Here is a 23,258-nt window from a genome sequence, read left to right as displayed (position 1 = left end):
ATTAATATTCTAGTGTATTTTGCAAAGACTCTTTTACTTTGGGGAACTGTGGGCCACATTTGATATTGTGCTATTCCTATGAGAATCTCCAAAACTCTACTTAACATCTATGGTTCAATTTGTTTTGGAATCAGTAGTTGAATCAAGCAGTCATAGAGCTTCATTTTCTGCTTCATTCATTTTTCCTCTATCTTTGATAGACTTTGGGTTTATAAATTATCTTTGCCTTGTGAGGGTTCTAATGCTTTTCTGGAAATAAATACATTATAGTTTGTCTGGATTTCTTTTACAGCCCATTGTTCTAGACACCATTTGGCCATTGCTAAATATTATTTATTAGTATTTTTTAGAGTGGTAATGGCCTTATCTAGAAATGTGCCTTCATAATTTACTACAGCAAAGTTTGGATATAATTGTTCTTCCCTGAGATATGGGGTCCACCTCTGGTCAAATATGCAGAAATATCCTGTTTTATTTGTTTTGAAGGGACTTGTAAAAATTTAAAGCTAAAAAAAAATTTTTTTTCACTGTTGTTGCTTTCTATACATTTTTATCATGTTTTTTAAGTTTTCAATAGTAAATGATTTTCATTATCAGGGATAGTTTATTTATTTGATTTAAGTATAGCATGTTATCAACAGCAAAACAAGTTTTCTTGGTGCTCATAACTCTTTATAAATATTATTAATTTTTTTATTTTAATTTACTTGATCATAATATTTACCCAAGCCAGTAGTGACACTTTACAGGACTTGTTTTTTAAAAGCTACCTATTATCTTATTCCATCTGCTTGCTATATTTATATTGCTGTTTTCTTGGTGTTAAAAAGAATGACCTGTAGGGGCCAGAGCGATAGCACAGCTGTAGGGTGTTTGCATTGCATGCAGCCAACCCGGGATGGACCCTGGTTAGATTTCCAGCATCCTATATGGTCCCCCCAGACTGCCAGGAAGGGCTTCTGAGAGCAGAGCTGGGAGTAACCCCTGAGTGCCACTGGATGTGGCTCCAAAACAAAAACAAAACAAAACAGAAAAAGAATGCTGTCCTAGTTTACCTATTTATTTTTAAAGAGTTTGGTTTGGGAAGTCTTACACTGGAAATATATATGTATATGTATGTATATATATGTATATATATATACATACTATTTATTTTCGATTATTCCAACTCATTATTTATTATTTTATGGTCTGACACTTTTGTTCCTTTAAATTAGAAAAGGAGGAATTTAAGAAAGAATTCAGTGAAAAGGTAATCAAGAGGTAAGAATGAGAGTGAATAAGCTGGTTGGGAGAATAAAGGGAGTTTTATAACAAGTCTTGGGAAAATTTGTCACAGAAAAGGCAAAGGTTTAGGATTTAAGAAATCTGAAATTTAGTCTGAGGACTTAAAACTGACTATGAAGCACTGGGTAGGAAAAAATTTATTTTTTATTGGGGTTGTTTTTAGTTTTTGTTTTTTGGGGGAGCCACAACTAGCAGTGATCAGGAGTCTGCATTCAGAAATCCCTCCTGGCAGTGGTCAGGGGACCATATGGGTAGCTAGGGGTCAAGATTGTCTGTGTGCAAGGCAAATATTTTATCTGCTGTACTATAGCTCTAGCCAGAAGGAAGAGATCGTTTCTGAGAAACATTCATGTTCAAAAATTATATCTTTCTACTACTTGGAGGAGAGTTTTTAACACTAGATATTCCATTCCTTCTTAACATATACTCTAAAATATCCATCTAACAAAAATTCCTATTATTAGCTTTCAATTTTCTTTTGGCTTTTGGGCCACACCCAGTGGCTCTCAGGGGTTAGTCCTGGCGTTGCACTCAGAAATCGCTCCTGGCAGGCTTGGAGATGTCCGAATCAAACGGGTCCGTCCTGGGTCAGCCGTGCGCAAGGCAAATAAATGCACGCTGTGCTATCACTCCAGCCCCTTAGTTTTCAATTTTATGTTTGTAAAATAAGGACATTGAAATAATCATCTTTAAGGCCCCTTCAAGCTCTAAAATTTCAACTTTGAAAGGGCCCTTTAAAGATTTAACTCATTTTAAGGAGTTCTGGGAATCCTTTGAAGTTAATTAAAATTTTTGTTAGACTGTGTACAGATGTTCATTTTTCTGGGGAGAAGATTCTTAATGCTGTTATTTTGTTCTATAACATTTCATAAAAGCAAAAATATCAGGGGCAATTAATTTAATAATACTAATTCAATTAATCACAGAAAGATAGCAAGCATCTTACTGAATACCTTTTATGTGCTCCTGATAAGATATACATGAATAAAACACACATTTGAGAAATGCCAGAAGCTCATCAGCAAAAATAGTTATTTCTCCTAACATGTGAATGTCAGAAATAATATACATATAAGTATTCTTACAATACTTTGTCATGACGAAACCAAGAAATTACATGAAAAATATTTGATTGAGTCTCAGTACTAATTTATTTAGATAATAAACAGATCATACCTGGTTCGATATTGGGGTCATATGTGAGTTGTGCTACAAGAGATAAATTTGTGAGTAACTCAGTGAGTCTGCATCATGAACATATAGTCCTATTGGTAAGCTATAGATTTGATTTATTTGTGAGAAATATACACCAGTGAGCTGTCTGGTTATTCCCTTCAGATGAGAATTGAGAAAAATGGCTTTATTTTCTTTCCCTTTCTTTTCTCGATGTTAAATTGGCCAAGGGAATTACAAAACATCTAGACAAAGCTTAGAGATCTGGTGACTGTGAGAGTGGCTACAGGGGACTTATGGGAGTTTTGCAAAAAAGATGTCTTAGTTTTTGGACATAATTCCCACAGACTTCTGAGAGTTGAAAAGGATTAAGAGCCCAGAAACAGCTGTGGTATATCAAGCATGAGAAAATTCACCCAATTAAAAAAAAAGTATAGAACAATAAAATTATTTTTCAATCTTCTAAAACACATAGACTTGCAAAAAATTTAAAAACAATAAGATATGAGAGCATATTAAATTGACAGGAAAATCTCCATAGACAAGAATCAGGGATAAATCTTAAAGGAATAATAAATTATCAATAATATCTGCATGGAAATGGGAAAGATAGGATGGGTAGGAACAATAATAGTCTCTAAAAATATAAAGAAATTAATAACATTCTTTGAATATCGAACAAGCACAGTGATTATAAAGCAACAATAGTAAGATAATATGCTCCTTTAACAGGTCACAGTATTCATCATCATCATCACATCATTATGAAGACTGCTGAAGAATTAATCAGTGAGGGGCTGGAGAGATAACATGGAGGTAAGGCATTTTGCCTTTCATGCAGAAAACGGTGGTTCAAATCCCGGCATCCCATATGGTCCCCCAAGCCTGCCAGGAACGATTTCTGAGTGTAGAGCCTGCGTGCTGCTGGGTGTGACCCCAAACAAACAAACAACCCCCCCAAAAAAAAGAAACAAAAGAAAGAATTAATCAGTGAAGCTATATGATTGAATGAGTGAAGAGTTAAAGCACAGAGAAACAAAAAGGGAAAAATAAGAAAATAATCTAAATAAAGAGAAGCAACAAAGCTATAATAGAATTTAAATATAATGAAATACCAGAGAGGTGACATTTGGATATTTCTTGCTAGAGAAATTTCTAGAATTTAAGAAAGACTTGAATTCCCCAAATATAAATAATCTAAAAATCATAATCAAAGACATACAAAAAAAACCCCATAAAACAGGGTAAGACTTGGACACAATGTCACAGTGCTTCAAAATAATAAGTGTATTTGGAGAAAACCATTTAATGACTTCCCTGGAAAAGATTAGGTTATCTCTAAGGGCATAAAAATGAAGGAGAACCAACTTCTCAACAGCCACATCAGAGTCCAGGAAACAAGGGATGAATTAGCTTTAAGTTAATTAATAATGTTTACATTTGAATCTAAATTTAATTTTTTAGTCTACCCAAATGTTAATTGGATCTTAGGAACAATTTGTTTATAGGAACTTCCTAGGTGATTACGAGGTACATTAAAGTTTCGGAATCATCATCTTTTTATATTGTTTTTCATATATTTGTTGGAGAAAGATGTTTTAAAATAGAATTTAAATTTATGCTTTAGGTGTGCCATGTAACTGCACCACATTCATCAATGAATGGCAGTATCTCTACATCACTTCTCTAGTTTCCTAATCAAACCACCTTCATCCTCTATCTCTTCCCAAGCATCACCCCTCTTTCATCCCAGATCGGTAACCTCAGTTTATTTGTAGAGTCTAAGAATTTGTTTTCACTGGCTGTTTTCTATCCCCTTGTTTGTTTATATTTCACATATATAATTCACTACTCATCATTTTCCCTTCTGATACTTTGCTTAGCATGAAACTCCCCACTGAAATTCATGTTGCAAGATTGGATGGACATTTTTTTTGCCTCAAATGCCAGGAAACCAGTTCAATGAGGACATTTATAAATGTCCAAGATTTATAAAAATCCAAGATTTCATAATTCTTTTAGCTATGTAGTATTCTGTTGTCCACACACCACCAATTTGTTGATCTTGGATTGTTTCCTAAGAGTTTGGCTATTGTAAACTTGACCATTGGACATATGCTGCAGTGAATACAGGCATATTTTTGTTTGTTTGTTTGGGCCACACCCAGTGATGCTCAGGGGTTACTCTTGGCTATGCAGTCAGAAATTGCTCCTGGTTCGGGGGTCCACATAGGATGCTGGGGATCAAACCAAGGTCTGTCCTGAATTTGCTGCATGCAAGGCAAACGCCCTACTGTCTCCAGCTTCATATAGGTGCAATTTTAACTTTCTCTTAACAGACATTCTCTAGAATTGAGAATCACTTTTTTTGTTTTGTTTTGTTTTTTGGGCCACACCCGTTTGACGCTCAGGGGTTACTCCTGGCTATGCGCTCAGAAATCCACCCTGGCTTGGGGGAACCATATGGGATGCCGGGGGATCAAACCGCGGTCCGTCCTACGCTAGCGCTTGCAAGGTAGACACCTTACCTCTAGCGCCACCTTCCCGGCCCCTGAGAATCACTCTTACTTCTGCAAATGCTTGCCTATTTCTATCCTATTGATAACCTAGTGTGAAGACTTTAAAATACACAATATCTTAACCTAAGAGAAAGAAATTACAATGAGGTTGAATCTCCTCACTCCAGTTCTTGGGACATACTGGAGTGAGAGGAGGATGACTGCACTAATATTTGGGGAGTGTGAGGCAATTGTCTAGCAACCGACACATTTCAAGGTGTTCATGACTACTTGAGAAGTAAGTACCATCTTGTAGTGATCCTCTTTAGTCTCCGACTCAGTTCAAAGGAATGGAGGTTTTGTAAGGTGTTTACCTATTTATGAACTTTACTCCAAAACAAGAACTTGAAATAGTTTCTGAAACAAGCAGATTTGAAGGGAAAGAAATCTACCTGCTGTTTTCAAAGGTCTGATCTCAGCATCTCCAGTAGATGCCCTGCAGAAGCTCTTTAGAGAAATCTTTTCTCACTGTGAGACTAAATGTTTATAATTTGGTTTTTCTAGATCTAAGCCCAATTTCCTGAATGAAGGACTTTACTCATTTTTTTTTAAGTATTTATTTCTTTTGGGTAAAAGAAAAGTCTGAGTTGATCTTTTACCATTTGACAAGTGGTTAGAAGTGCTGTGTATCTATATAAACAAGCTCTTATCTACTAGAGATAAGAACTCATACTTATTTACAATACAGGGGAATCTCCCACCTTGAAAATATGTCATGTGGATCCATCTTAGACTCCAGGAGATTAGACACCAACCGTCCAAACTTGAATCCTGAACCCCAGACATAGAAACGACACAGTTCTTCACAACAGCGACAGGAACCAAAGCCCATCTGGGACATCCTGAATACTACTCGAACTCCAACATGTGCCAGTTCTAATATGATATCCTGACAACGAGGAAATTGGGAACAAATGGACATAAGAACAGGTTATCCTACCTTCCCAACCAATGATAAAACAAAATTAGAAGACTTATCACACTATGAGCTGTGCAAAAGCCAAGAACGTGATCCACAGATGACTGGCTGATAGAACCATGACTGGGCAGTATGTATTCTGAGACCAACAAGAAAGCCCTAGTCTAGGGTTTGGTCTACGTCCTGCACAACAATCATCACCTCTAATTTCAGAGACCTGACTGAGGCAATTGCAACTGAATGGGTCTTCTGGAAACATAACGAAAGACGATATTCCAGGCTCCATCCGAGTTTCAGCACAAGGGCCAAGACCACTAACCACAGAAGACAGATTAAAATGACATTGAGGAAACAGAACTTCTAAAATCACAAAGGAAGTCTTCATCATAAGTTCCACTCCTTAACCTGTGAATAGACTGAGACCTCTAGATTTAGAGGTCTGGTTTTATCATCCAGTTCGGAGCAGAAGTCTTCCATACGCCACAAAAACACCAAGGGGAGAGTAAATGAATGTGAAAGGAGTCTATAGATAATCCCATGACAATATATTCCAAGGGTAGAGAAACCCTGTAGCTCTTAGGCCAAGGGGATTCCCGTTTCGGATGACCCCAATATTTACTGTGCCTATGCAGGTGGTGGGGGAGAGACAAAAAACACTAAATAATTCTTCTTTTTTTTATTTATTTTTTGTCGTTTTCTTTGTTTTGGGGTGGATATTGAAGTAGTTGTCGACAAGAAAAGATTTCAACAGCAACACAAATCAGTCTGCATATATGATAAGGACCAAGACCTTTCTTCCTTAACTGCCTTTATTTGTTTCCTATTTTTTTTTTTTTGCCTCTACCATGGAATAAAATTAATGCTTCACAAAAGCAGCAGCTCAAAAAAAAAAAAAAAAAAGAAGTGCTGTGTATCCATCTTAGCAGAGATCAGAGGTCTCATCAAGGTCCCAGAGCCCAGAATAAAGAGAGTTGGGGTGAGAGTCCAGCTTCAAGCACAGAAGCAATGAGGATGCCTTTTGAGCCATTGGAGAGATGAATGAGTAAGTGGAATATTTATAAATGTCCTCATTGAACTGGTTTTTATATTTCTTGGCATTTGAGGCAAAAAAATGTCAATTCCTTAATGTACTGTGTCAAATCTTTATAGAGTATGCTACGGCTTATAGAGCTTTCAGACTCAGCATTTGTTTGTTTGTTTTTGGGTCACACTCGGCAGTGCTCAGGAGTTACTCCTGGCTCCACACTCAGAAATCGCCCCTGGCAGGCTCGGGGGACCATATGGGATGCCGGTATTCTAACCAATGATCTTCTGCATGAAAGGCAAACGCCTTACCTCCATGCTATCTCTCCGACCCTTAGACTCAGTATTTTTAATCCAGGCCCCGCACACCAGAGATCACTCACTCCGAGGAAAAGGACTCCACAGTTTCACTATTTGAATAAAGAATCCAAATCTTAGTGACATTTAAGCCTGCACATTTGGGAAGTAGCTGAATTGAGGCCAAAAAAAAAAAAAAATTAGCTCTTTAGATTCTCCTCTCAGTTAGGCAGGTAATAGAGCAAATTGTATCTTTCACCAGACTTGCTGGAAAGGTGAGAGGGAAATGATACTGAAATAGAGGATATACCATTAAGTCACAGTTTCAAGTCTTGGGCAGGAATATAATAATATAGTGTGTGTTGAGGGATCATTCATATATGTACTTAAGTTGATTATGATTGAGAATTGAATAGTAGTGGTAAAATGTAAAAAAAACATTAAGCTTAAAAGCTTAGTAGTTAGAGGGGGAAATTAGGGAGGCACCTAGACCAATCAGATGCAAGACTACTATGTAGTAGGATAGGTACATAGGGGACCACATATTCTAGCAGCCCAGGGGGTGAGGGAAGAGGATACGGGAGATAGGACAAAAACGGAGGTGTAGGGAGGAAAATTTGGTGATGGGAACCCCCCCAGATGCTATGTAAATATTTAACTAAAATATTATTGTCAACAACATGTAAACCACTATGATCAAAATAAAAATTATATTAAAAAATAATAATAAAAAAATTAAGGCTAAAAAAAAAAGCAGCTTAGTAGTATTGAGGGCTTTAAGTTTAACTGGAAAGAGAGCTCAATGGGTTGAGTATCTATGGTTCCCTGAATATCACCAGGAGCAACTTCTAAGTAAAGAGCAGGAATAGTACTCAAGCACCACCAGGTATGTCCTCAAAATTAAGCAAAAATTTCAGTCCTGCTAATGCATAACCTAAGGTCATCAAGGATGACTTTGCAACGCTTATAATTTTCCTTCCCTATTACTCTGCACCCATGGAAAAATATAACTGCCTCTCAGAGTACAGTCCATTTGGCGTACAAGATGTTGCCTTGGAGGGTTGGTGAGAAGATGGCACTCAGCAGCCATTGTGCTCCATTGGGCGGGTTAATATGTCACTCATGCTGGGCTCTTGCTTCTTGCTGGATCTTTGCCCAGGCACAGTGAGCCTCATAATCTTGCCACACTGGCTTCTCTAGCTGCACCCAAGGCATAAAATGAAGCAGTAAACTGGTTAATAACTTACCCTTTTATGTGTTCTCCCTTTCACACAAGGCAGGAGTCTGGGAAACTTTACTAGCAATTATGACCTTAAGAATTATGGGACCTGTTGGGACAGATAAAACTGTTTCTCTGGCTCCTATTTGTCTCTTGTATCAAATGTTAGATTGTTTTAAATCTCAGGGAAAGGAAGTGAGTAACCTATAATCCTAGTCTCCAACACACCAGTACTTTGATAGGCAGATCTGTGAAACTATGACTTTAGATACTAAATTGAGAAATTAGCATCATTTGGTACATTGTTTTATTTCCTACCACTAGTATTCTGGAGCATGAACTGGGAGCTCTGTGCATTTTGAAATGCTAAATAAAAGAAATACTCTTCTTTCTATGGGAAGCCAGTTGGAAAATAAGTACATTGGTATAATCAATTTGTGATTCTCTGAATTAGTTGGTGAATTTCTTTAGCCTCTGTGAGCTCAGTGAGTTGGCCTGGTTTAAGGTTAACAAAGATGGAACTCAAGATCAAATGAAGTTGGGACTTTAACTAGACTCAGCCTTGGCAAGTGGGAAGCAAGAGAATGAGTTTTCATTATTTTGCCCTTGAACTTCTAATTTGCTTCTCTTAGTTCCACCATCCTCCCTGTACATTATTCTTTATGCAGAAATCAAGCACCATCTTTTAGGATCTCTTTCCATCAAAATGATTCATCCACGGAAATTTGTTATGAAAGTAGGCATGGGAAAAGTTCCCAAATAAGACTGCTATGAACCCTGCATGCTAGAGCCCAGATTTAAGAAAGAAAATCTGAATCAATGCTTCACCTCAAGCAGAATGCTTGGACTTTATTCTGTCCACCTATTCTGTCCACCTACCCTGCTTTCTTCCATGGAATACAATTTAGAACATTAAAGTTGAGCAATCCAACTGAAGGATATTTTAAGGACTTGAAAGCAGAAAAGGAAAACTGGTAAGGCAAGCATAAGATTATTTTGAGGACAAAGCTATTGTGAGCTGAATTGTATTCTCTGCCATTCATGTACTGAAGCCTGAGACTGTGACTTCATTTGATGAAAGAGGCCATATGGTTAAAATGGGGTCTTTATAGTCAGCAATTTTATTAAAATTTTTAGGATAAGAGGAAAGTGGACCACAGACATTCATAGAGAAAAGACCATATTGGACACAGAGAGAAGACAGCCATCTGGAACTTGCCAACATCTTGATCTAAGATGTTCAATCTTTAGACCTGTAAGAAAATTAATTCAGGTCATTTGAGTCACTTATTCTGTGGTACCTATTAGGGAGTTTAAGCAAATTCATACAATGTTGAACACTGATGTGAAGTCTGTAAGGAAAGGAGGGTGAGCTGTCATTTTTATGAGTTAGAAATGAAACCAAAGCAAGTAGACCAGAGTCTCTCTAAGGAGTTGAGATCAGAAGAATGAAAGTGAGCCAGTCACAGGGAGAATCAAAAGACAAATATTTCAGGAAGCTAAAATTTCAAAGGCTACAGAATCAAGGTCAAGAAAGATGAAGGAAGTTTATGAAGAGAGAGAAAATGAGCAGGAAGTGAGAGGCTGAAGTGAAGTCCTCAAGAACTTAAAGAAAGTTTGGACATTTTTCCTCAGAGAAGTTGGCAGTCATCAAATGGTTCAAATCATGGCAGCCCTACATTGATCTATATGTTTGGAAGATCATCCTGGCTATCATGTGGATATTTGTGAAGTTGGAAAGACCCTGGGAGGTTATTTCAGTAGTCCAAAATACTGGTGAATGATAGAAGAATTGGAAAAGAATTGAATGATGTATACTGTACTTCTGTATTCTATGTAAAAGGATACTAATTGCCAATAGAAGGAATTGAGAGGACCTGGAAAAAGAGAACCAATGAAGGACTGGGGGAGATATGTTCATGACAGTCATTTACCTGGGAGAGGAACAGATATGGGAAATGGGCACAGAGAAGTAGAGAAGGCAAATGAAGTAGAGGGTAAGAGCATAATATCTGTGGAGCACAGAGACAACTGCCAGTGGGACTGGAATATGTAAAGTCAGTGAGAACACAAAATGCAAAATTGGCTAATGAAATGGGGAGGTATATGCTTTGAGCATGGCTAGTTCTAATTTTCTCTCCCCATTCCTTCAACTTTGAGATGTTTTTCTTGATCCTGCCACAAGCCATTGAGAATCACCTACAATAAAAATATGAGGGCCAGTGGTGTTGTACGAATGTTTCTTATCCTTTGTTTTGGTCACATGCTCAACTCTGAATGAATCACAGTGCCCCCAAGAAAGAGATTCCAAGCATATTTTTAAATGTTAGGCAACTGTAATCATTTGGGGGGGGGGATGGACTTGTTTTTTCCAGCCCAAAGGTCCCACCACATCTTAGCTGTGGCTGAGGCTGACCTGCTTCCCAAGGTGGCCATATTGTGCCAGTGAGTGAGATAGTGGCTCAACTTTTCAAGATTCATTTTATTTCTTAGGAGGGAGAATCAATGTAGCCCCAGGGAACAGAGTTACCCATAAAAGAAGAAACTGACCCAATTAGACACACAATAGGTCTTTTTATCAAGGGTGGCAATGAATACAACCATTTATTCTTCAAAGGTCTATTTGTCACAGAGCAGACAAGAACCAGAACGGACATGGCTGCTTGAGACTTACTCTTGCAACTTGGTCCTCAGCTGGGACCAGTCATTTCAAGGCATGACTGTCCAATCATAGCTTACATCTGCACCTCTTTCTTTTCTTTTTTCTTCTGCTTTTTTATTTGGTTTTGGGCCACACTCGGCAGCACTCTTGGCTCTGTACTCAGAATCATTCCTGGCAGGTTTGGGGGATCATATGAGATGCTGGGGATTGAACATAGCTGTATAGCAAAGTAAATGCCCTACCAGCTGTGCTATCAGTCTGGCCAACCTCTTTCTTCTTAAGGGGACCAAGAAAAGCACTGTGGGGAGAGTCAACTAGATGAGGAGGAGCAGACACCACAAGCTAGACCAGTCTCAGAGGAAGGCTCATTTTGAAGGCCACCCAGGTCTCCTGTGGACGCTGACCAGCTCCAGCAGCTAATGTTCAAGCACTCCAGAAAGAGTAAGAATAATATAAAGAGCTTTTTTGCTCAAGTCCATGGGGAGGCTGTGGGACAGAGCAGCCAGCCTCCTGTGCTCTCTGTGGAGATCACAATGAACTGGAATGGGAAGGAGAACTGTCTTAGCCAGGGACAACCCAGATCTGGCTCAGAAATTGTAAGCCTTTGGCAGCTTGTGAGCAAAGATTTTAGCATAAAAAACAGGCACGAAGTCATGTTGCTGAAAATCAGTTTGCTGAAAGCTCATTTTCTGAAACCTGATTGAAGTAACGACTGAATGACTAAAAACTAAATAAATGAGGAATTTGTAAGAATTTTCAGGTTTGCTCTGGTAACTTATCCCTTTCTCATATCTGAATAGGAGTGGTATTGCTGTTAAGGGGCAGGGATGGGAGGAACTGGAGGAGGACCTGGGGGTGGTTTGTTTCTTTTTTTAAGTAATCTCCTCTCCCTACAATACTTGTTTATCTGTTTTATTTGGGGGGGGGGGGAACTTACCCATTTTTTCTCAGACTCCTGGCTCTGCTCATAAGAATCAGTCCTGACAAGTTCAGGGATATGGGATACTGGAGATCAAACCCAGGTCTGCCACGTGCAAGGCAAACATGTATGCACAGTACTATATCTCTAGACCCCTTACAGTCTACACTTTAGTGGACTTCTCTCTCCTTCCTTAGCTCCCAAATTAGAGTAGTACCTGTCTTTTATCTTGACCCTCTTCTACCATTGGATCCTGTTTCCCTGTAAAAAGTCACTACTAATCTATGATTTGGGAGAGTCATGTCATTTTATTCTGAACGAGTTAGGATTACTGTTGACTACAAGTCACAAAAAATGGAGTGTGTTTTTTCCCCATGTAGAAGGAGTCTAGAGGAAACCAAGGAAGAATTAAGTTTTTTTTTTTTTATCTATCTTGATGTGTTATTATTGGCCCTGTATTCAGACCCATGTGGAGAGATGACTGTTGTATTTCTGAACATCACATCTACTTTCCAGGAAGGAATCAGGAGATAGGATAAAGACTAACAGCTGTGCCACTTGTTTTGTCCATTAACACATTTCAAAGGACTTAATATTTTGTTGTTTGTTTTGGTTTTGGGCCATGCCTGGCTGGCTCTGTGCTCAGGGATCATTTTAGATGGGCTCAAGGAAACATATGTTGTGCAGGTACCAAATCCTTGAACTTGGACCTGTTGAATGCAAGTAAAGCACCTTATTGACTGTACTATCTCTCTGAGACTGCAAAGGCCTTTATCTTAATCTATTATTGGTCAACCCATGCCCCATGGTCTCGACCTTTTCCCACATATCTGCTCCTACCCTTATGATGGAGGGAAAATGATGGTGAGTTCTATTTTAAAGCCCCTAGAGGCTAAGTGAGGGAATAAAAGTATATTAAGAGAGTTCAGATTTAGGGAACATAATTATCATTGTAATCATATTTCTTACTATAAATTAATTTGATTAAGGAAAACCAGTTTGCAGAGGCGTATAGGACATAGTGATAGGTATACTCAGGCTAGAGGCAGAAAAATACTTCTGAATTGCAGGAGAAATACAAACAAAATGCACTGAGGGAAAGGAAGCTCTGAGCAGGAGGATGAATTGTGTTGTGTTCTTTTAATGCTCATTTCTTTTTGAGGGGGGATTAAGGGCCACACCCGGTGACACTCAGGGGCTACTCCTGGCTCTGCACTCAGAAATTGCTCCTGGCTTGAGGGACCATATGGGACACTGGGGGATCAAACCGCAGTTCGTCCTAGGTCAGCTGCATGCAAGGGAAATGCCCTACCGCTGCACCACCACTCCGCTCCCTTAATGGTTATTTTAAAATGACATCAGTGTATTATAACTTGACATCAGTTGGCTTGCAGTTAGCAAGCAATTTCATTAAATCTTCACAAACATCACAAAGATTGTTATATGCTGGAAACTGGGAGGAGATCATCTATATTCAGTATATTAAAATATAATAACCATTCAGTTGAGAATAAAGAGAGAATTTAAAAAAAAAGAGCTTCTTTGTAATAAACTATGAAGCCCTGCTACTTTTAAACCATAAACTGGAAGTAGTTGCTACATGTGAAAAACATTAGCATTAGTCACCAACATCTGTTTCTTTTCAACTGTGAGGCACATGAAGGGATGTGGTTCTCCTCTCCTCAGAATTTGGTCTCGTGACTTTTTGACTATTTAAATATGACTGGATAAATTTCTTCCAGATAGAAATCAGTGTTGGACTCTCATAGTTCGCTTTTTCCCCTTGAGCCAGCCGCATTAATTAATGTGCTACGGATGGTCCATATCATCAAAACAGCTTTTCTTTGCGTTTCTTTTCTTTTGTTTCCTTCCTGTTTCTTTTTCTTTTTTTAAATGTATCGTAAACAAAGTGAATTATGAGTCTTTCAGAGTAATATTTAAGGTATAGTGCTTGTTTTGGTTTGTAGTTTTGGGCCACACCCAGTGACACTCAGGGACATTCCTGGCTATGCACTCAGAAATCACTCCTGGCTTGGGGGACCATATGGGATGCCAGGGGATCGAACCACTGTCCGGCCTAGGCTAGTGCCAACAAGGCAGATGCCTTACTGCTAGTGCCACCACTCTGGCCCCTAAGGTACAGTTTTTAAGTGCCCTGACCCATTCCATAAGGGTCAGTTCTTCAACTGCAACTATGAATTGATATTCAATGTATGTCTAACTATGTATATGTGAATGTATGTGGTTGATTCCTCTGTCTGTCTAATCTGTATTTACATAATGCCTGTCTATGTTGTATATAGTCCCTGTTAGATATAACTCCCCCCCCCCTTCCCTGCCTATCACCTTACAAACCCACTTCTATCCTCTCATCTTCTCAATCCTGATCTGTTATCTCTTCCTGTTTAATCCTCTTTACCCTCAGTTCTTAACTCCTCAGGAACTGGAACCTTCCCCCTGCCCCAGCAAATTGCCAGCTGGTTCCCAATGTGAAAGAACAGACCCCCAGCCCACCCAGGAAGAAGTTGCTGCCACTGCTCCTACTGACTCATCCTTTGCACCCCTTTTCTCCCACCTCCCCTCATTGTAGACTTGCTTACTGATTCGGTTTCGGAGAGACCCTCAGCTCAAGGACAATACTTGATCCCTGACTTCTGAGAACCATTTTTCAGACTCCACAAGACCCTGGCACAGGATGAAACTGTGTTTTGGATTTTATCCTTCCCCCCACCCAGACTATCTCAAAAGATTTAAAGGGGATACCTATATTTCCTTTGTATATTTATGTAAATGCATTTCCTTAATAGTTACAATTCCTAGTGTATATTTCCATATGTAGAGGTAACTTTACCCATCCCTCTTTTTAATCTGCTTAGTAGGAAATTCTAGTAGATAAATTCTAGTAGAGGTTTCCCTGCCTTACCACCTAAAGATGAATGAAATCAGAAGATGTTCATGACACCCTGTCTTTGACACAGGATCTGCAAAAACCAAGATCTCTAATTACAGAAGCCTGACTGCAAAAACTACAATTGAGTAGAACCTTTCCTGGAATCATGAAGAAAGACATTGAGGTTGTACTATTAGTATGCCTGGAGCTTGTAAATGGTATTATGACAGGATGCTTTATGGGCAGAGACATCCTGGTTTTGTTTTTTTTAGGCCAAGGCTATTTCCTTTCTAACTTTCCACAGTGTTTTCTGTGCTTATGCAAATAAACAAACAAACAAACACAAATTTTCCACCTCCTAATTTTATTTTGTTTTGTTTGTTTTAGTTTCTTTGGATCATACCTGGGTTACTCCTGGCTCGACGCTCAGAAATCGCTCCTGGCAGGCTTGGGGGGCCCTATGGGATGCCGGGATTCGAACCACCGTCCTTCTGCATTAAAGGCAAACACCCTAACTCCATGCTATCTCTCCGGTCTCCCCCATTTTAAAAAATATTTTCACAGTTGGGCCCCACTGGGCCGGTGTACTTTCGTGGATTTTCCCCGCCTGTTGTCATCAGATAAGGGGCTAATCTCCAAAATATACAAGGCACTGACAGAACTTTACAAGAAAAAAACATCTAACCCCATCAAAAATGGGGAGAAGAAATGAACAGACACTTTGACAAAGAAGAAATACACATGGCCAAAAGACACATGAAAAAATGTTCCACATCACTAATCATCAGGGAGATGCAAATCAAAACAACGATGAGATACCACCTCACACCCCAGAGAATGGCACACATCACAAAGAATGAGAATAAACAGTGTTGGCGGGGATGTGGAGAGAAAGGAACTCTTATCCACTGCTGGTGGGAATGCCGTCTAGTTCAACCTTTATGGAAAGCGATATGGAGATTCCTCCAAAAACTGGAAATCGAGCTCCCATACGATCCAGTTATACCACTCCTAGGAATATACCCTAGGAACACAAAAATACAATACAAAAACCCCTTCCTTACACCTATATTCATTGCAGCACTATTTACCATAGCAAGACTCTGGAAACAACCAAGATGCCCTTCAACAGACGAATGGCTAAAGAAACTGTGGTACATATACACAATGGAATATTAATCAGCTGTCAGGAGAGATGAAGTCATGAAATTTTCCTATACATGGATGTACACGGAATCTATTATGCTGAGTGAAATAAGTCAGAAAGAGAGAGAAAAACGCAGAATGGTCTCACTCATCTATGGGTTTTAAGAAAAATGAAAGACACCCTTGTAATAATAATTTTCAGACACAAAAGAGAAAAGAGCTGGAAGTTCCAGCTCACCTCAGGAAGCTCACCACAAAGAGTGATGAGTTTAGTTAGGGAAATAACTACATTTTGAACTGTCCTAATAACGAGAATGTATGAGGAAAATGGAGAGCCTGTCTAGAGTACAGGCGGGGGTCGGGTGGGGAGGAGGGAGACTTGGGACATTGGTGATGGGAATGTTGCACTGGTGATGGGTGGTGTTCTTTACATGACTGAGACCCAAACACAATCATGTATGTAATTAAAAAAAAACAATAAAAAAGAAAAAAATTAAAAAAAATTTTTTCATTTGTATCTTTTCGATAGGGGTTCCCACCTTTTTCATAGAACCTTGGGAAGAATTATTTCCTTTTACTTTATATTTCTGCATCTTTCTACAAATTTAGTAAAGAAATAAAAGTGATGGGGTCCAGAGACCTGAGGGTCTCAGGTGCATTAGTGGAAAAATAAAAAGGTCAAAATTAAATACTCAAGCCAAAGAAGACTCAAACTATAACAATCTAAACAATAATATGGACCATTGGTAGGTTGGGGAGGGGGGCTAGGGCAGAAGTATGGGATGCCCACTGGAAACTTTGGTGAAAGAAGGTCAACACTGGTGGTGGAAATGGCCTTAATTCACTGTCACGATATGCCTGAAATACAATTATAAAGAACTTGTAATTCACAATGGTCATAGTAAATTTTTTTTAAAGTCAGTTCCTGGGGGCCAAATTGATAGCACAGTGGTAGGGCATACAGCTGACCCGGAACGAATCTGGGTTCAATCCCCAGCATCCCACATGGTCCCCAGAACATGCCAGGAATAATTTCTGAGTGCAGAGCTAGGAGTAACCCTTGAACACTGCTGGTGTGGCCCCAAAACAAACAAAACACAAAAACAAAAGTCAGTCCTGAAGTACACTATCAACAGTGTAAAAATTCAATTCATTGAAAGAGAAATATTTACAAATTACATGTGATAATAATATCTGGAATATATGAAAATTCAATGAACACAGGCCTTGAATAGGCATTTCTCTTAAGTCACAACACAATGGAATGCTATTACTATCATTTAGCAAAATATAAATCAAAACCACAATGAGACACCACCTTACACCAATTAGGGTGCTCTTTGGGCAAAATGAGCTCTCAAAGGACATAGATGAGTGAGTGGTAGGACACTGGCATTGCTGGTGCAAGGTCAGAGTTCAAGCTTGAGCAGATCCACATTTTTAATAACTTTATTTAAACACCTGATTACAAATATGATTGTAGTTGGATTTCAGTCATGCAAAGAAACCATCCTTCACCAGTGCAACATTCCCATCACCAATGTCCCAGATCTGCTTCCTCCCCACCCCACCCTCGCCTGTACTCTAGACAGGCTTCCTACTTCCCTAATTCATTCACATTGTTATGATAGTTCTCAATGTATTTATTTCTCTAAAAGCACTCATCACTCTTTGTGGTGAGCTTCATGTCATGAGCTGCACCTTCCAGCCCTCATCTCTTTTGTCTCTGAGAATTATTGCAAAAATGTCTTTCATTTTTCTTAAAACCCATAGATAAGTGAGACTATTCTGCGTCTATCTGTTTCCCTCTGACTTATTTCACTCAGCATAATAGATTCTATGTACATCCATGTATAGGAAAATTTCATGACTTCATCTCTCCTGACAGCTGCATAATATTCCATTGTATAGATGTTCCAGTTTCTTTAGCCATTCATCTGTTTAAGGGCATCTTGGTTGTTTCCAGAGTCTGGCTTTTGTAAATAGTGCTGCAATGAATATTGGTGTGAGGAGGGGATTTTTGTACTGTATTTTTGTGTTCCTAGGGTATATTCCCTAGGACTGGCATAGCTGCAGATCCACATTTATAAAGTGATGTCTAGTACTGACACTGATTCCTGGAATTACAAGAATACTGGCACATGGTGACTAACTATATGAAACTTTGATGGAAGGTGACATGTCTTCACAAAGGGCCCAGTGACACCTGATATGTTGCTGATATGAGAGGAAGTGACTCACAATGTACTGGAAGAAACTGACTCCTCTTCTGTTTAGGTAAGAAATACTTCTATGTACCAATTAGGGTTTGCATAACTATCTCTGACAACAAAAACTATAGTGATCATTTGAAAATAACTTTGAATTTGAAATTTTACAAGTTTATTTTGCTTTCATGTGAGAAAAATACAGAAATAGTCCGTCAAGGATTAGTTTAGTGATGCCAGGATAAGCCCTTTCTATTTCTGCCCCATTTTTTCTTGTGGTTGCGTCCATTGTCAAGATTACCTCATGGTACAAGATAACAGGTAGAGCTCCAGTCACCACATATATAATTCAGGCAGGATGAAGATGAGAGAGAAAAAAACACAAAAGGTTTGTGAGGTAAGTGTACTTTCCTTAATGAGATTTTTTGGGGTAAACTCTACCCTCTAAACTTGGTACACACAGCCTCAAGCCAATAGAAACTAATAGAAATGCACTTTGAGTTTAGCATTTTTCTGTCCCTGACTATAAATATGGCAACTGGAAGTATTTGTGAGAAGATAAATATATGTTTGTACATAAATATATATATATTTGTAATCAATCACAAACATTACTTGTTTGTGGTCATTAATTTGCAAACTATGCTATACAAGAGGTGTGCTGGATACGTCATATCTCCAGTTGAGAACCATTACCCTCTGCCACACATGCCTAACACAGATAATTCTATACTTGCTATGGATATTATCTGCATTTTATATATCAGAAAGTTCGGTTAAGAGTTTCTGAATAGGGGGTCGGAGAGATAGCATGGAGATAGGGTGTTTGCCTTGCATGCAGAAGGATGATGGTTCAAATCCCAGCATCACATATGGTCCTCTGAGCCTGCCAGGAGTGATTTCTGAGTGTAGAGCCAGGAGTAACCCCTGAGCACTGCCGAGTGTGACCCCCCCCCCCAAAAAAAAAAGAGTTGCTGAATAATTTGCTAGAGGTCATACAGCATGTGTCTTTGCCCAGGCTTCAATGCCCTCCTCTTACTTTCCAAAATTCAGTTCTTTCCACAATCACAATTCAGAAAAACAAGAGAGCTCTTTTGTCAAATTGTCCTTTATAAACTAGGAAGAGCAGAAACGGTTTTCTTTTGATTTGGAGGAAATACTTTTGTGTGAAGGAAAACATAAAAGAAGCTGAATTTAAGAAGTCTATTTGGTAATGTCTGAGAGTAAGGGGGTGGAGATAGGAGAGTCATGAGCAAAATGCTTTCTTAAACCTCACAGAACTTTCCTCATCTGTTCTTGAGAGGATTTAAATGAGTGCAGGAAAGATGGGTAGATTCTTTTCTTATTTCTGAGACAATAAGCAATTGCAAGACTTAGCAGCAAAGACATCTTGTTCCAGAAGCAAAAGAGAAAATTTAAAAAAATAAAAGAACAAAACAAAAACTGTCTATGGAATCGCCTTCTTTCAGACACTATTGTTATCCCACCAACTTTCAAAGCTGTGCTGAAATGACTTCTAGCTTGTGAGAATTTTAATGCCTGGGTGAAGTGCTTGGTAGACAGAATAATTCACTCCTCTGCAAAAATGAACAAATTAATAAATAATAAGTGCATAAATGAATTCACATCCTAATATCCAGATGACTGGGTTGCTTTGTTTCAGTTTGTTTCCTGTTTTGGCAGATCTGATGATTGAACCCAGGGCCTCATTCACAGAAAATGTGCGCTCAACCTCTGAATTATATCCCTAGATCAGTGGTTGTGGCATTACAAGACAAGAGGATGCTTATGGATGGAATAAAGTTAAGGACTTTGATAGGAAGATTTTATCTTGGATGATCTGGATGGTTACAGTGGGATAATGTGTTTCCTTATGAGCAAGAATTCTTGTCTACAGACTCCTGAAGAAAGTCAGAGATGGATATAATGTGGCTGGTTTTGAGGGTCTAGCCAACAAGCTAAATAGACAAGTCTACTGTTCTCCCTGAGAGCCTGTAGAAAGGCTTAAATACCTGCTTAAATCTTGATTTTAGCTTAGGAGATATGTGTTAAACTTCAGACCTGCTGAACTGAAAAACTATATATTTGTGTTCTAGTTCACAAATTTGATGTAAGCAATCACTACATCAAATTGATCAAAAAAGTTCTTAGGTCAGTGCTAGACATTTTGGAAACAAAGGTCCAGTGCTCATTCCTTACTTCCTGTATACCACTAGGTTCTATTTACTGTTTATTTGACACATTGGAATGACAACTGTGATGTAGTTGCTTACCTTTGAGGGCAGGCTTTGTGCCAGACACTTTCTAGATTCTTGGCATCCGTTATCTTCGATCTTTTTTTTCTCTTGAGAAGTAGGTAACAAATCATTTTTATTAAACGAAGAAATTGAGACTTGGAGAGGTTGTGAACTTTCCCGATGGATTTCAAACTTCTCTGTTCTCTGAGAGCGCTGAGGACCTCACCAATGTCCTGAATTGGGTTCTTCCTCTCCATACCCCAGAGCTAAGATCCAGAAATAGGCTCATTTTCTACTGGGATTTGGCCCTTTTTTTTTTACAGAGATGTCTTCTTGACCCTGTATCATATCCCATCCATCTTCCTGGACTGTAGGTAAAAAGCTTCCCCAATATACACACTTATTCTTACCTCTTGTCTCTCTGTCTCTGTCTCTCTCTTATTTTCTCTCTCTCTCTCTCTCTCTCTCTCTCTCTCTCTCTCTCTCTCTCTCTCTCTCTCTCTCTCTCTCTCTCGCCACACCCTTTAGTGCTCGGGGGTTACTCTTGGCTCTGTGCTCAGAAATTGCTCCTAGCAGTGTCAGGTTACCATATGAGCTTCTGGGAATCGAACCCAGGTCCATCCTGGGTTGGCTGTATGCAAAGCAAATGCCCTACCCAACCATAGTGCTATCTCTCTGGCCCCCACTTGTCTCTTTAATCCTGCCAGACAACCCTATTTTCTGCTACATGAAGTCCAATCTTTTTGACATAGCTTTCAAAGTTCCTCAAAATATGACTAAATTTATTCCATCCTTTCAAACTATTTATTCTTCATGTCCATTACCTGATTATCTTTTCACTAGAATAGATCACAAACTTTTCACTGCATTCTGTGTGTGTGTATGTATGTATGTATGTGTGTATGTATGTATTTGTAGTGTCTCATGATCCCATAAATATGAAAGTACTTTGTGTGTGTACGTATGTATGTATGTATTTGTAGTGTCTCATGATCCCATAGATATGAAAGTACTTGGCCTCAGGTCACACAGCAATAAAAAGCAGAATTAGCACTTGTTCCCAAATTTCCATTAGATCACCCTGTAGTCTCTCCTCTGCTGCCATTACCGAGAGAAAGCATCCTTTCTTCTGAGGGGGACCACAGCACCTCCTCACTGTTCTTCACGTGGAATGAAACATTTAATCACCCCTCTCCACTGCTTAAAAGTCCATCACTATTCCTTACTTCCAAAATCAAGATCCAAACGTTCAAGGTTATACTCTTCATGAATTTTTCAGCTCCATCTCAGGAAACTCTGTCTCTATGCTATCCATCCTCTTTCAGGCCCCTCCAGGTGTCCTGTTTGCTTCCACTTCAGAGCATTTGTCATACTATCATTTCTGTCTACAATGCTCCTCTTCCTTTGCTCTTTTTCTCCTCACCTATTATCTCCCTCAGCCTCTGCTTCCCCAGGAAGCCTTCATGACAAAGATGGGTCTACTCTGAAATGTGATTCTCTGTCCTATATTTTCATCCTGTTTAATCAATTAGTCTATAATGATCTACATGTATAATTATTTGATGAATGTCCTATATTGCAGACTATGCTTCATTAGAGCTGAGATTACATTATCTGATAGTGTGTTTTTGTGTCCTTAGTGCTGACAATAACACCTGGAATGGAGATTAATAGTTCACCTGTCTAATGAATGGTCCATTTGGTAATTTTCATTTATGTGTCTTTTAAGGAAAGAACATTAAAGGTACAAAATGTTTCAATGTCTAGAGACAGACTGGATATTCTGTTCCAAATGTTGTTTGTTATTCCTGCTATTCATTTTTTTTGCTCAATTTAAAGGAAAAGACTCAAATACATATTAAAAATAATCTAAAATCCAACAAATAAAACCACTCACAGATTTATGCTCTCAGAAAAATTATTTGTTAGATGAAGAAATTTGTCAAATGAATACATTTAAATTATTTAAGAATACACATAAGGACCATGACAAGTTCTTGGAAAATTGACCTTCTGTTTTTAAATTAAAAAAAAACAAACTTAAACTAATATTTTTAGAATTAGTTCTACAAAATTAGGACTAGAACATGATTCTTCTTAATATTTTTTTTTACAGAGGATGGACCATAAGTGATAACCTATGTATAGAACCCCAGACAGAGTTGTTTCCAAAATTATCTTCGCTTATCACTTTTTCTCACACATTTCTTATGATGCCATCTGATCTGAAAGTGTTTAAAATACTTCTGAAGATCTGTCAGTATGGACACCTCTTGCTATCAAACCAACTGATGAACTTTACTTAGAAACATTTTCAACTTTTGGCCTATTTGAATTGTGGATTTGAACAACGTGTATTGGTTTGTCAGAGTTGCATTGTCATTATAATACAACAATCCAAAAAAAATTATATTTCCCTACCTCCAAATTTATCCTAAAATCATGTTTTATTTTCCAACAAGGCAGCCGACATATACCTGTACTTTCCCTTGGAATTCCTTTATTACATACATTCCCTACCCGGTACACTTTTTGAAAAGCTCAAATTTGGAGATAAACAATACCTTGAGGGAACAGGGAGATAAGTCAAGGGTTACTATTAGTATCAGTGCCTGTCCTGGGTTTGATATTTGCTGCCACACCGGCCCCTGAGCACCTGAGGATGTAACCCTGAGACACTCAGACACTGATGAGATATCTCTGTTGGTCCTTGACACTGTA

The 23,258-nt window shown here is 38.6% G+C and overlaps 1 protein-coding gene across 1 annotated transcript in view; it reads right to left on the bottom strand.

Moving 5' to 3' along the window:
* SQLE (squalene epoxidase) overlaps positions 1-20,794 on the bottom strand; it is a 767,303-nt gene extending 746,509 nt beyond the window's left edge. Inside the window, exon 1 of the mRNA XM_049765619.1 lies at positions 20,574-20,794. Coding sequence (XP_049621576.1) covers positions 20,574-20,794 — 221 coding nt within the window. The remainder of the gene's footprint in view (positions 1-20,573) is intronic.
* Between the last annotated feature and the right edge of the window lie 2,464 nt (positions 20,795-23,258).

This window comes from Suncus etruscus, chromosome 19, assembly GCF_024139225.1.
Source record: "Suncus etruscus isolate mSunEtr1 chromosome 19, mSunEtr1.pri.cur, whole genome shotgun sequence".
Lineage (NCBI taxonomy): Eukaryota > Metazoa > Chordata > Mammalia > Eulipotyphla > Soricidae > Suncus > Suncus etruscus.
This window is presented reverse-complemented; position numbering and strand designations above follow the sequence as displayed.